This window comes from Frieseomelitta varia, unplaced genomic scaffold (assembly GCF_011392965.1).
Source record: "Frieseomelitta varia isolate USP_RPSP 00005682 unplaced genomic scaffold, Fvar_1.2 scaffold_434, whole genome shotgun sequence".
Taxonomy (NCBI): domain Eukaryota; kingdom Metazoa; phylum Arthropoda; class Insecta; order Hymenoptera; family Apidae; genus Frieseomelitta; species Frieseomelitta varia.
In genome coordinates this window covers 40,224-54,492 of record NW_025110184.1, presented here as the reverse complement: position 1 = coordinate 54,492, position 14,269 = coordinate 40,224, and the positions used below count along the sequence as shown (strand labels likewise).

General features: G+C 29.9%; 1 protein-coding gene across 1 annotated transcript in view; it reads left to right on the top strand.

Annotated features, from left to right (window-relative positions):
- The window catches only part of LOC122532104 (serine/arginine repetitive matrix protein 1-like), a gene marked incomplete at its 3' end in the record, with an annotated part of 54,524 nt that overhangs the window by 8,835 nt on the left and 31,420 nt on the right, over positions 1-14,269 (top strand). The window contains exons 2-3 of the mRNA XM_043660582.1: positions 9,787-9,999; positions 13,508-13,546. Coding sequence (XP_043516517.1) covers positions 9,787-9,999; positions 13,508-13,546 — 252 coding nt within the window. The remainder of the gene's footprint in view (positions 1-9,786; positions 10,000-13,507; positions 13,547-14,269) is intronic.

Below are 14,269 nucleotides of genomic sequence, written 5' to 3'. Positions count from 1 at the left end.
AAAAAAAAAAAAAGGAAAGAAAGAGAGGAAACAGAAACGCACACGGCGCGACTACTCACCGGAAGAGGAAGTTTAATCTTCTTTCGTGGCCACGGTTACACGCGCCGGTTGCCGCGCGTTTCTTCATTTGCCGGGCAAAAGAAAGCAATCTCGTCGAAGTTTTAATAAGTATTCCTCGAGAGTGGAACCAATAAATAACGATGACCTATTGCCTAGATTTTATTCATGCTCGAAGCGACGGATTCTCCCGTTTCTTAACGATAATAACGCCGCAATTATTGTTATTCCCCCGGCGTTGTTGTTGTTGCTGTTAATTCTCGTTGGATGGATTGTTTCTTTCTCGTCTCCCTTTTTAATTTAAATCGCGGGAGGGAGTTTGAAAAGTTTCGTTCCTCGTTGAGCGATGTTAAATTTAAACGAGGACAGTTGAAGATTCCGGGAGGAGGAATTGAGAACAGCGGCGGTATAAAGTTTGAAATGTGCGTTAATTAGTAATTTTTATTAATTTCGCGAGGGACACTTTTTCAGTGACACACGTACACGCTTTGCAGAGACGTGTGTGATTTCGGTGAGTGTGGCTCTACTTTGTAAAATTGTGGGAAAATATAGGATTCTCTCGTGGAATTTCTTTTTTAATTTTCTTCTATCCACCAGGAATATTGTATTATTAATATATCATTACATATTATTATACGCAGTATTGTTAAGAGAATCTTTTTCGCCCATTATAATGAAGAAGAATTGGTGCAGCTTTTTTGTTATAAATTAAATTGAAGGTTAAATTGAAAAATTGACAGACACGATTTTATTTTTAACAATCTTTGAGAATTTTCATCGTTACATCATAGGAATAATTAAATAATTGCTCGTCCAATTAAACTGATGAAACAATATTACAATTACGTAACAGCGTTATCAGAGAAATTGCCACTCGTACTTTGAATTAATTTTAAATATTAAATAATTCGTGACAGCACCAAACGAAGATCAAAAATTGGCTAATTAAAAACAATGCAACATTGTCGTTGTTATTTCAAAACTGATTTCCTGATTTTCTAATTGTGATTAAAATTCAGTGGTCAATTAAATAATAAAAGACAGTGATCACATAAATATATATATATGTAATAAAAACATATAATATAATATTTTATTATCACTAACATTTCTCTCCAATTTCTCTGATTTTCTAATTCTAAATTCTCTGATTTTCTAATAACTAAAATTTCGTAACAAACGAAATAATTAAAACGAATCACTTATTTTTAAATATTAACTCTCCGCGGCCAGTCAAATTCGAAGTGAATTATTTTCTCTAATTATTCTGAATACTTGATTCAAGAATCGATCGTATATTAAAGTACTTGAACAGGTACCATACGATTTTTGTCAGATGTTTCAAAAACACAATAAAAGAAGAATTATCGAGAAATTGATCGATAACAATAATTATTTTTACTGTTATATTGAGAACCATTCTTTCAGCGTTTTTTAAACATAGTTTACACGCTTCGAACTTCATTAATTTGGCTGTAATTTGCAAATGAGTGCCAATGATTAACGATTTAACATATTATAATATATTTAATATTAATTTGTACCGAATATTAAATATTATATATCATTATATTATATAATTGTTATTATGTTATATTAATATTAAATACAAGAGTGTCATTAATAATATAATGATATATAATATATATTAAATATTATATATCATTATATTATATAATGTTATAATATTATATTAATATTAAATACAACAGTATCATTAATAATATAATGGTATATATATTAAATATTATATTATATTATATATTAAATATTATATATCATTATATTATATAATGTTATATATTATATTAATATTAAATACAAGAGTGTCATTAACAATCTCACAAGAAACTGCATCAGCATCGATTCCTGATCCAACAGTACCGGTGAATCGTAAATTGTTCGTTCTTGCAGATAGGCGTGGATAATTAAGCGCAATTAAAGTCGGAGAATTCGTAAGGGGACGCCTTTATTTATCGAGCTCCTCGACCCGGTTCCATTCAGCCAGGAACCGTGCATATCAGTTGCTGAAATTGGAATTACGAGCAATGTAATTTTAGTACCTAGCAGGAAATTGTCGCTCCTCTTACGCCGTTGGTTACAAATCCAAGATGATATCTCGCTACTTGTTGTAACAATCGATGCGGTCCGGTTCCATGGGAACTAATGTTTTGTTACATTAATTTTAACGAGTGTCATTATCTCGAAGATGAAAGATCAGAGGTGAAATGGAACAGTTATCGTTCTTAACAGACTTGCTGCAAATTGGATTTCTTTATATTACGTCCGTTGTCTTTTACGTGCAAATGCAATTCTTTCCATACGAAAAATAATGGTGACAAATACATTTCTATTTTTAGTATAAAATATTTTCTAATTATTTTATATTTTATGTTTCGTTTTTATATTATAAATAATTAGTATGACTTGTATTTAATATTAATATACCGATATATAATATTTAATGTGTATTTGGTATTAAATATACAATATACAAATATTAAATGTACATATACAATATACAATAATGTGTATTTGATATTAAATACACAATATACAAATTAATATTAAATATACATATACGATATACAGTAATGTGTAATTGATATTAAATATACAATATACAAATTAATATTAAATATACATATACAATATACAAGAATGTGTATTTGATATGAAATATACAATATACAAATTAATATTAAATATACATATACAATATACAATAATGTGTATTTGATATTAAATATACTATATACAAATTAATATTAAATATACGTATACAATATACAGTAATGTGTATTTGATATTAAATATACTATATACAAATTAATATTAAATATACAATATACAAACTAATATATTATAATATGTTAAAGTTATATATTCAAAGAAGACAATATAATGGAAAGGTATGAAAAATTAAAACATTCTTAGATTGTCACCTACTCTTCGCGATCCTTTGATACTAAATATCTATATGGCAATTTTGATCAGCACTCAATGAAAACAAATTAATTAATTAAGTCTTTGTGAACGTGGTTACGACAGAATTTATGAAACAAAAAAAGTAGAATTACAAATAAAATTATTATATTCATGTTATATATTACTATCAGTATAATTTACATACAATTATATTATGTTACATTATAATATATTATATTATATTATATATTATATATTATATTATATATTATATTATATTATATATTATATATTATATTATATTATATATTATATATTATATTATTATATACATTGTAATATATTATCATACATTTATTCATATTTCCCTGATACCATTGTTGTTCTAATTTTATATTACATTCGAAATTCTTCTCAACATTTGACATTTGACTTCAAATCAAAATTATACACGATCTCGCAACACTTTACTTTCGACACAGTGTTACAATTGGTCTAAGAAGATTTAGAAGAAAGGAATAAAAGTGTTGAAACGTGATATGTTAATTTCTGCACCGTTTTATATCAAGCCACAAGTCAATATTCGATTGTACAAATTCTCTTGGATTTGGAACTCGCGGATAATCGCGGTTAAAATCCGCCGCCGCTGTATACGCCAGAATTACGGAAATAGAACGTATCGCGTTTCTCTTCGACGCGACTTCGCAGAGCGGAGCTCTGACTTCGCAAATCTGCGCTGTTCCGCCGGATGTTGACTCGCCCTACCGTGAACTTTCCGAATCAAAGTCTGATTACTCGTCAGCCATTGCCATCGCTTGTGCAACGCTGAATCTCTCGCTCGAAATGCTGATTTAATTAGAGTCGGAAGCTCGCATTAACCGAGGGCGGTTATCTTCAAAAATAGCCGAATCCATTGTCCCTGTCCGAGTCAAGGACGGGAAGAAAGTAGCATCGGTGAAATTTCACCGAAATCGTGATTAATCACTGAACAATAAATTATTACAACAATTAGTAATGATTTAATGAATGAACGCATCTTTGATCAACAGAAACTTAGTATCGTGATAATTATGATGATATTGAACGAGAAATAAAAGTTATCACGATATCAAATAGGATTAGATTATTACAGAGTCTCAAGTGTCAACCATGATCGTTGATTTATATTAGAAATTGTCAATTGATTAGTAATAAATTTGTGAGTATGTGAATTAATTACTGACCAACTCTGTTGTCTCGTTGGATTATTTTCTTCTCTTTCTCGTTCAGATGTAATTTCATTTTACACTCGAAAATTGCTCTGAATATACAGCCAATAATTATATTTGTCAACTTTCAAATATTTGAAATTTAACATTTAGTAGTTGAAGTTAAATGTAGTGTAAATAAATGATAATGTTTGTAGTAAAATCATGATCTAATTATTCTGGATGTCCATGTATTATAAATATATAGTATATTATCATAAAATATATACTAAATTTTATACACTTCAACGCATCTACAATAATTATATACTGTACATGGTATGTTAGTGTACACGATAAAATTTTGATCACATTATAATTTTTAATAGATGTTAAGTGTCATACATACATTTTAATACCAAGTGTAGAATTTTTAATATAAAATTTTTAGTACATTTGGTTTGTTCGTAGGTCAAACATAGGTCAAATATAATTTATCATTCAGTTAATTATTCATTCGACAAAGTACAGCGTTTCCCACGCGCGGTATCAAGCGACTGATAGGATTAAGCGACAAAATCTAATTTCCCAAAGTAAACTCATTCAATGATACATCATCTTCGCTGATTAAATCCCTCGAAACTCTCGGGGATAGTGTCCTTGCTCCAAAAATGAATTTGATGAAACGGCAGCGATCGTATTATAAATTTGAAAGAAGCTCTATTCTGTACGATAAAGACATTGAATGTCTAGAATCGAAAGAGTGCAACAGCAAATAGATTTTCATGCGTCTATTGAAATTTTGAAATCATCGCGCAGAGAAATAGGATATTAAAATTACGCGATTCATCGCGAAAGTCGCATTCTTATCCATTTTCGAAAATTACAAATTTTTATTGTGTAACTCTGAACATAAATTTTGCTAACATGTCACATGTTTTCGTAAAGATGTTGCCAAAAAAAGTTATATTATATTTTTTATATGAATATTTTATATTATATCATATCATATATTTTTATATTAATATTTTATATTTTATCATATCATATATTTTTATATTAATATTTTATATTTTACCATATCATATATTTTATATTAATTATATTAATTATATTATATTTTTATATTAATATTTTATATTATATCATATCATATATTTTTATATTAATTATATTAATTATACTATATTTTTATAATAATATTTTTTATTATATCACATTATATATTTATATCAATTATATATTTTATATTTTATATATATCCTTATATATCTATTTTATAATAATATGCATTATATTAATTATGTATCTCATATATGTATTATATATTAATTATACATTTATATTAATTAAATTATGTTTCTTTGACCCAAGACAAATAAAAAGCTTGTGCTCTTTAATAAAATAAAAGCAAACATTTTACATTTTTATTGTCTGACACAAGTTTCGTAAGTGCTTCACTACTTAATCCCATTAAAGAAAGGGAAAGTCAAGTTTTCAACGAAACAGTCGGGGAGAACGAAATTCCTGCCATGAACACCGCCTCGATTCGAAACATTCGTACGAAGATCGTACGATGTACGAAATAGCTCCTCTTTCGCCAACAAGTCCGCGCGTTATTGCGTCCGCAGGAATGTTGCGCGGGAAATTGCAAATGGCGAAATGCAAGTAGTGGCTCAGAAATGAATGCAGCACAGAACATTAGGATTTGATCGTGAAATCACATTTCCCTATTTTCCATGTACTTCCCTCTCTCTCTCTCTCTCTCTCTCTCTCTCTCTCTCTCTCTCTCTCTCTCTCTCTCTCTCTCTCTCTCTCTCGTCCACTATGTCTTGGAATTCGTACAAGTGTGCGGGATGCTTGGTACGAGCACGGGTCGCGCATTTCATGCGTAATGGAAGCCATTCCGAGCCGGAAGACTCTCGGATTCGGGGTTTACTGGTGTAAAGCGATTTTACGGCCGATACCAGTGATAGATAAATCTTGGGGATGCGAGCGGAATGTTGCGGAATGAATATAGTATGGGATCTGACACCGCGATCCGTTAATTCAATTATCATAGCTCAACTCGTTGCCAAGGACCGTTGTCAAGAATCTTACAGCAACTTTAACGTTTAGCGTGGCGTAATAATTTTATTCTGTTCTCCGCTGTACTACGAAATTTACGTAAGCTTTTCTAGGACAATTATTATTGGCTATTATTGATAATAATATTAATAATAATGATTATTATTATTAATAATAAACTATTATTAATAATTAATAATAAACTATTATTAATAATAATATTAATAATATTAACGCTATAATAAATGTCATGATGATATTAACGTTATAATAATATTAGGATAATTAACACTATAATATTATGATATATTACACTTTCTTGGCGGGTTGTTTCCCATATAATGTTTCTATTTTGTGTAATTTCAAAAAAAAAAATCTTTTCTTTTTCTTTAATTCTTATTCTTCAATTTTTAAGAAATGTTATTTATATAGAAACTATCATTATGGAAGTCTCAAGATATAATAATTGTACGATTTTGTTGTTTCGATATTTTTATATTTTTCTTCATTTATACTTTTGAGTAACGAAAGTACATCATGAAAGTATTAATATATTTTTATATTGTATAATATATTATTATAATTAATTATTATATAATGATATTAATATTATTTATAATTAAATTGTATATAATAATATATTATTGTATAATATTGTATATTATATATAAAAAATGTATTATAAAATATATATAATATATTATTACATATATGAAAATTATATATTATAATATTAATATTATTTATAATTAAATTATATATAATAATATATTATTGTATAATATTGTATAATATACTAATCATTTAGAGTGACCTACACGATATAAAAATCCAATTCCTAGTATACCATAAATTATTCTCCCAAATTACCAAAAAAAAAAAAAACAAATCTTCTTTCCACTTTCATTTACTTTCAACTCGAAAAATTAAGCCAATCGAAACTTGGCAAAATTAAGGCAAGAGTGTAAATTTGAAAATAATGAGAAAAATCGGAGTATATTTCCAGTTAAAGTGCCAATGGAGTGTGAAAGCTGTTCTAAAAGAACTTCTGAATAATGTTTCGTGATACAAGAGTGAATGTAAGAACGAAAGAATTGTTCCTAGAAAGCACAGTTCCTAGAAAAGCTGTTCTTTGAAGTTTCATGCGAACGATTTATCTGGCCTGACCCGCTGGTTACCTATTTCCAATGTTGTAACTTCGTCAGCTGTGTGAATTTCTTTTTAGAAAAATTCCTTCGCCACGCGTGCGAAATTCAAAACGGAAAAATCAAAGAGGACAGGAAGGGAAAACGGCGTTTCGACTTTTGAAACGTGTGCGTAATGTTGCAAAATGCGAATGAAATTGGACACACGTACGCATGTGAATGTAGAGTGGCCAATTTCAAATCTGTTTGATGCTATTAATTAATTACTTTCGATGTTGGTCGTTTTTTTCTAAAATCAACGAATTAATTATTATATTATAATATTAATATTATTTATAATTAAATTATATATAATGATATATTATTGTACTTAATTATACAATAATATATTGTTAGTGTAGATTACTCTGAGTGATTAATTATACAACAATAACTTACTACAATAATACTTAATTATACAATAATATATTATTAGTGTAGGTTACTCTGAGTGATTAATATATTATACAATAATATATTTTTATATTAATATTTTATATTATATCATATCATATATTTTTATCACTCAGAGTAACCTACACTAATAATATAAAAATATAATATATTATTGTATTAATATAAAAATGTAATATATTATTGTATAATATTGTATAATATATTAATCACTCAGAATACACGATATAAAAATCCAATTCCTAGTATATCATAAATTATTCTCCAAATTACCAAAAAAAAAAAAAAGAAAAAAAAAAGAAAGAAATCTTTTGTTGAAATGTTTTTGTTTTCTACAAATGATCTTTTATTGATTTCTTAATCTAAATTTGTCAACAATGCAGAAATTTGACAAATATTCCAATGTCTGACAAAACATCAGAGGAATCATTTTCATTTATTTACGCATTTAGAATATCTTCTCTAAGTCTGCTTAATAAATCAACTGATTGTCTCACAGTAACGAACATGCGAGGCTGATACTATAAATTATTGTATCAGGACACACAAACATTACGCCCACGTTGTTGAAATATCGCGATTGATTAATTATTGAACGAATTGATGTCAAAGGTTACAGATTATTGTGAAACAAATAAATATATATATATATATATACGTAATGTCAATGCGACATTTAAAGGTAAAAGCAGATCGTTTAGAAATTTTATTATTGGAGAAACAATAAAATTTTTAGGCATTTTTTGAAATTCTGAACTACAAATTGAAAGAGAAAAGTAGTTTTAATTGCAAAATATTTGATAAATATTTCATTTACACGTTCAAAATAATTATTCAATATTTATATTTCTCTTGCATCGAAAGACAAAAATTAATTAGAATTATTATAATATGTATGAATATATCATTATGTTTAAAGTGACACTTGTTATATATTTATAGTGACACTTTGTTATATTTATATTTATAACCATACTGTATATATATTAATGGTTTATGAGCAAATACTATATATTTATTAATGGTTTATTATATAAAAATATTATTATAATCTGTACTGAATACTAAACTGTATATTATTACAATTAATTGACTAACTGTGTGCTATATATATTATAATTGACTGTTTCAATCCTTCTAGTATTGTACGAACAAACTATAGACTTGTGTTAATTCTATTCTACGCAAACATCTATTTTTTTTTTTTTTTAATTCCTATCTATTTTTAATTCCTAGATCCATTAAAACCTCCGCATCTCTAATTCACATAATTCCAACATTTCCTATACAGTAAGTATAGTATATAATAGTAGTAGTTAATAAAAGAAAAAAAATAAGTATAGCAAGTAATAAAAAATCGTGATGACAGAAGATCACATTTCTTCCAATTGTTCCTACAATTTTAATTAGTATTTCCAATATTACGGCTGTTATTATAGTTAACAAGCCTTTAATGTTTCATCGTTTTATCATCCGTAACGATTTTTACGAATCGAAACATTTAGAATATGACAAATTATCACTTGGTCCTCAATGGGTTGAAAGAGGTAAAACAGCAACACAGTAACCGTAACACCAACCTCGATACTAATCACGACCACATGTACCATATGACTAAACGACAAAACGAGAAAACGTCGCTCCCAATTTCAACGGAGAGCGTGAAACTCGACCAGCAGAACTGCTAACCGCTATCTAAAAGCGGCCATCAGGAAACACCAACACAGAAGTGTTGCCTCTTTTCAACGAAATTATCATTCGCTGTATCTAAAACCACTCTAGCAATCTCGATCGTGAAATCTGACGAGGTAAGCCTCCCTTCTTTTCACCGGCCGCAAAAGGATAGTCCCCCCCCTTTCAAAAAAAAAAAAAAAAAAGGACGATGTCACTTGACCCAAAAACCCAGAAAACAAGGCGAACCAATTACTAATTTTGTGACGCTGTTTCAGGAAACAGGAGGCCTCGAACTCCGACTCGAAGAGCAGACGATGGAGCAAAAGGGCGTTTCAGAGGAGGAGCAGCGAGGTCGAGGTTCGTCTGCGTCGCACCTCGTTGACAGGACCTCAAGGCCACTCGAGCGTCGACGGGCCGAAATCACCAACGCCATCCAGACGTCGTAGCTCCAGCATCGCCGTGGCCAGGCCGACCCCGGACCTGCACAGGTACACTCTCCAATAACTTGCTTGCTTCTGCAAGTTTCGCGGAACTTTCGTTCTATCGAACAGAGGGACGAGAGACCTCGGCAACTCCTCCCGAGATGCGAAATCACGCTTCCTTTGATTCGTCGTCCACCGAATCTCAGAACGAACAGATTCGATGATTGGTTTCGTCACAACTTGTGTGATCTGATTTATTATTCGTTGCACTTGTTGCAAGTTTTTTTTTTTTTTTTTTTTATTTAGGTGCGAGATACACATTTTGATTACACGAAGGGTGTAACTGTACCGATGACGATGGAAAAATTCACCTAAACTTGCGCTGGAGAATTTTGACGCGCGTCGAGAATTTTTTCGTTTTGAAAATTACAACACTCTCGTAGTTTCAAGTGTATTTAGATGTAGTCAATTTCTATCCAGTGATATCGTATCGACGAGTTCGAGAAGAAAGCGACGAATTGTTGTATACGGTTTCGGTCACTCGTTATGGTCCGCAATCAGTCCCCAAATTGCAACATTTTCTCAGTTTCAAGTACATTCAAATGTAAGGGGAAACAAATGATGAGTTTGTTACTTCTCAATAACTTCTATCCAATGTTATCGTGTCGAAAAGTTCAAAAAAGAAGCGACAAATTGTTGTATACAGTTCGGTCACTCGTTATGGTCCGCAATCAGTTCCCAAATTGCAATATTTTCTCAATTTTAAGTATATTCAAATGTAAGGGAAAACAAATGATAAATTTATTACTTCTCAATAACTTCTATCCAGTGATATCATACCGACGAGTTCAGAAAGGAAGTGACAAATTATTGTATACGGTTTCGGTCACTCGTTATGGTCCGCAATCAGTTCCCAAATTGCAACATTTTCTCAATTTTAAGTACATTCAAATGTAAGGGGAAACAAATGATGAGTTTATTACTTCTCAATAACTTCTATCTAGTGATATCGTATCAACGAGTTCGAAAGAAAGAATTGTTGTATACAGTTCGGTCACTCGTTATGGTCCGCAATCAGTTCCCAAATTGCAACATTTTCTCAGTTTTAAATACATTCAAATGTAAGGGGAAACAAATGATGAGTTTATTACTTCTCAATAACTTCTATCCAATGTTATCGTGTCGAAAAGTTCAAAAAAGAAGCGACAAACTGTTGTATACAGTTCGGTCACTCGTTATGGTCCGCAATCAGTTCCCAAGTTGCAACATTTTCTCAGTTTTAAGTACATTCAAATGTAAGGGAAAACAAATGATGAGTTTATTACTTCTCAATAACTTCTATCCAGTGATATCGTATCGACGAGTTCGAGAAGAAAGCGACGAATTGTTGTATACGGTTTCGGTCACTCGTTATGGTCCGCGAACCAGTTGCCAGCGCAAGGGGTTGAAAACGTTCTGTTTTATTTTGAGAGTGTGCACTGATCCGCTGAATTATTTCTGAGCGATTAGACGAATATACTCGACGAAAGCACGGTAAATGCACTTGCTATAATATTGAGTTAAATTATAACAAAATGATACATTTTTTTTATGTTTCTTCGAAAAAATTTTAATTTTACTGATTTTGTTTTATTTTATCCTGTTTTTTTTTTATTCTAAGATGTGCTAAAATTACAAGTATATATAATTTTCTTACCTAAATTTTACAATAAACAGCGAAAGCGAATTTTAAACAAAGAGACTTTTTACTTTTGATTTGAGGACGATTTTTTAATAAAACCAAGTCACGGAGTAGAGGAAAGTATCTGTATCTTTTTCTCGAACATTGCGAAGACTCAAGAATTCATCGTGTCTTGCAATTTTCTCTTGAAACTCGCTGTGCGATTCTTTCTCTCGTCATTTCATTGAACTTGGAACACCGGGATTTCTCGAATGTTTGTCGTCTAATCCCGACGAATTCGAAAGTTCGACAAAATGCCGAGGAAACGTCCCACGAGCGAATTCTAAGGGCTCGTTGCAAAGAAGAAAACTTTGCTCTTCAAAATGATGATAGATCTGCTCCGCGAAGAAGATTTCTTCAATATTTCTAGAGACGACAATATTTCTGAATTTCGACGTATCCTTATTTTTTCACTTTCTCGTTGCACTATGTAAAATCACGTTTTGGGAAAGAAAGAAAGCGAGCTTCTATTGCTTTAAAATCAGACCAAAATAAGTGAATGGTTATGCGATTTTCTTCGACAATTAACAAGTTACAACGATTTCAATTGTCTCACTTGACTTTTCATCGTTGTTGGTTCAGTTACGTCAGTGTTGTATAATATATATTAATGATACATCTCGCCAAATACGTCTACGTGGAGGCGTTTCCGAGATCTCAAGGTCAGCTCCACTCTTTCTTAAATCACATATCTTTCCTTTACATACTGATCGATACAACTCTCCACAAAACAGTTTACGAAACTGCTGAAATTCATTTATCGACGCGTGTTAGTTCAGGAAACGTGGAGACTTTAATTTTCGCGAAAAAAAGAAAAAAAAAGGAACGAGAGAAACGAGCAAAGAGACGAACGATGCTCTTGTATTTATATCGCAGTAGACAATTTTATAAAATTCAAATTAAAACGTCCCCTCGTACGTTTCATTCGCGACAGCGGTGTACATTACGGGGCAGGAAGATGAATAAATAAAAATCGAATCCGAATGGGAAATTTTTCTAAATTAAATCGATTCCCTGGAGGTTTTAATATCCGCCGCCGATACACAGGTATATGTTTAATAAAAAGAGCCGGGATATCGCTGGGTAAATAAATTACCGAGTTTTAAAATATAATCCCCGGCCGAAAGATTAACAGCGTGTACGGAATTTTGAGTTTTAGATCGAAGTCGAGTAAATATTATTGGCGAGCGTGGGACGAAATGGTCATTTGGTGATCATTTTTGTCGACGAAGGCCTCGAAAATTGGAACATTTACAATTTGAAATTTCGCCTTGTTCCAGTTTGGAAATCGTTTCAAAACGAAAGTGAGAATTAAAAGTCACCGGCTGCTACGAATAAATAATATTTGATATTAATTTGACGATAATTATGTGATGCAGTGTTACAGTAAGCAAACGATGACACGTGCAATTGTATTTTACTTGTTATTATTTTAAACGACTCATTCATTCGTTTATTCTACTTGAAAGTTTTATTATTTGAATTTGTAAAAAATTCAGAATTGTTTCAATCAATTCGAATTATTTTGTTGCAATTTGAACGATACTTTGAGCATAATTATACATTGTGTCTTCACATAAATCTTTGACAATTTCTCAGTCCCAATTTGTTCAAATAAAATACACAATTTCAATTCAATAATAATAGATATAAGTCCAAGGAAATACTGTCAACACATTGTTCGTTCAAATATTATTAAAGACTAATTAACGAGCCGAAACAGTAGAGTTAGATAACTCGTATCGTATGTTGTTTATTTCAATTGATCTCACATGTGAAGGTATAACGAATAATTATTTGTTTACGTTTTAGAGAACGTATTCCAAGTAATTCATTTTCGTTTCTTCTTTAAAGGAAAATAGTCGGGCCTTTTTTACACCACAGTATCATGCAGTTAAGTTTCTGTAATCTAAATACCTCCCCCCTCCCCCTGCGTAATTTTGTTTTTGATCTGAACTTTTTACGCGACAGTGCCTTTGCAATCGTTCGTGTAATTACTTTCTTAATTAGCTTCGGACGGAATTTTAAATTATTCCAATGCTGAATGTGATCTCTCCACTCGCTTGTACAGATGAAAATTTTGACTCTGCCCGATGAAATATTAATTCACAATTAACTGTCCCGTGAAAAGTTCACGAGTGACATGAATATAAAAAAAACAGTCCTCCTCCTCCTCGAATTCTTATCTCATTGTCCAACATTCCCATTTATTTTCACAATACTGGTGCAGAGTGTAATGTAGCTGCAAAATCGAACAATTTGTCTTTCAATGGTGTAATGGAAAATTAATTGAATTGTTTTTCATATTATGCGAAATTTTTTTTCATAGTTTTATATATTTTATTATATTTTTATATATATTTATATATTTGTATTTATATTTTTATATATATGTTATATATTTTATTATATATTTATATTTATATTTTCATATATATAAATATAAAATTGTTAAAATGTTATATAAATATAAAATTTATATAAAATATAAAATATAAATATAAATATAAAATTTATATAAAATATAAAATATAAATATAAATATAAAATTTATATAAAATATAAAATATAAATATAAATATAAAATTTATATAAAATATAAAATATAAATATAAA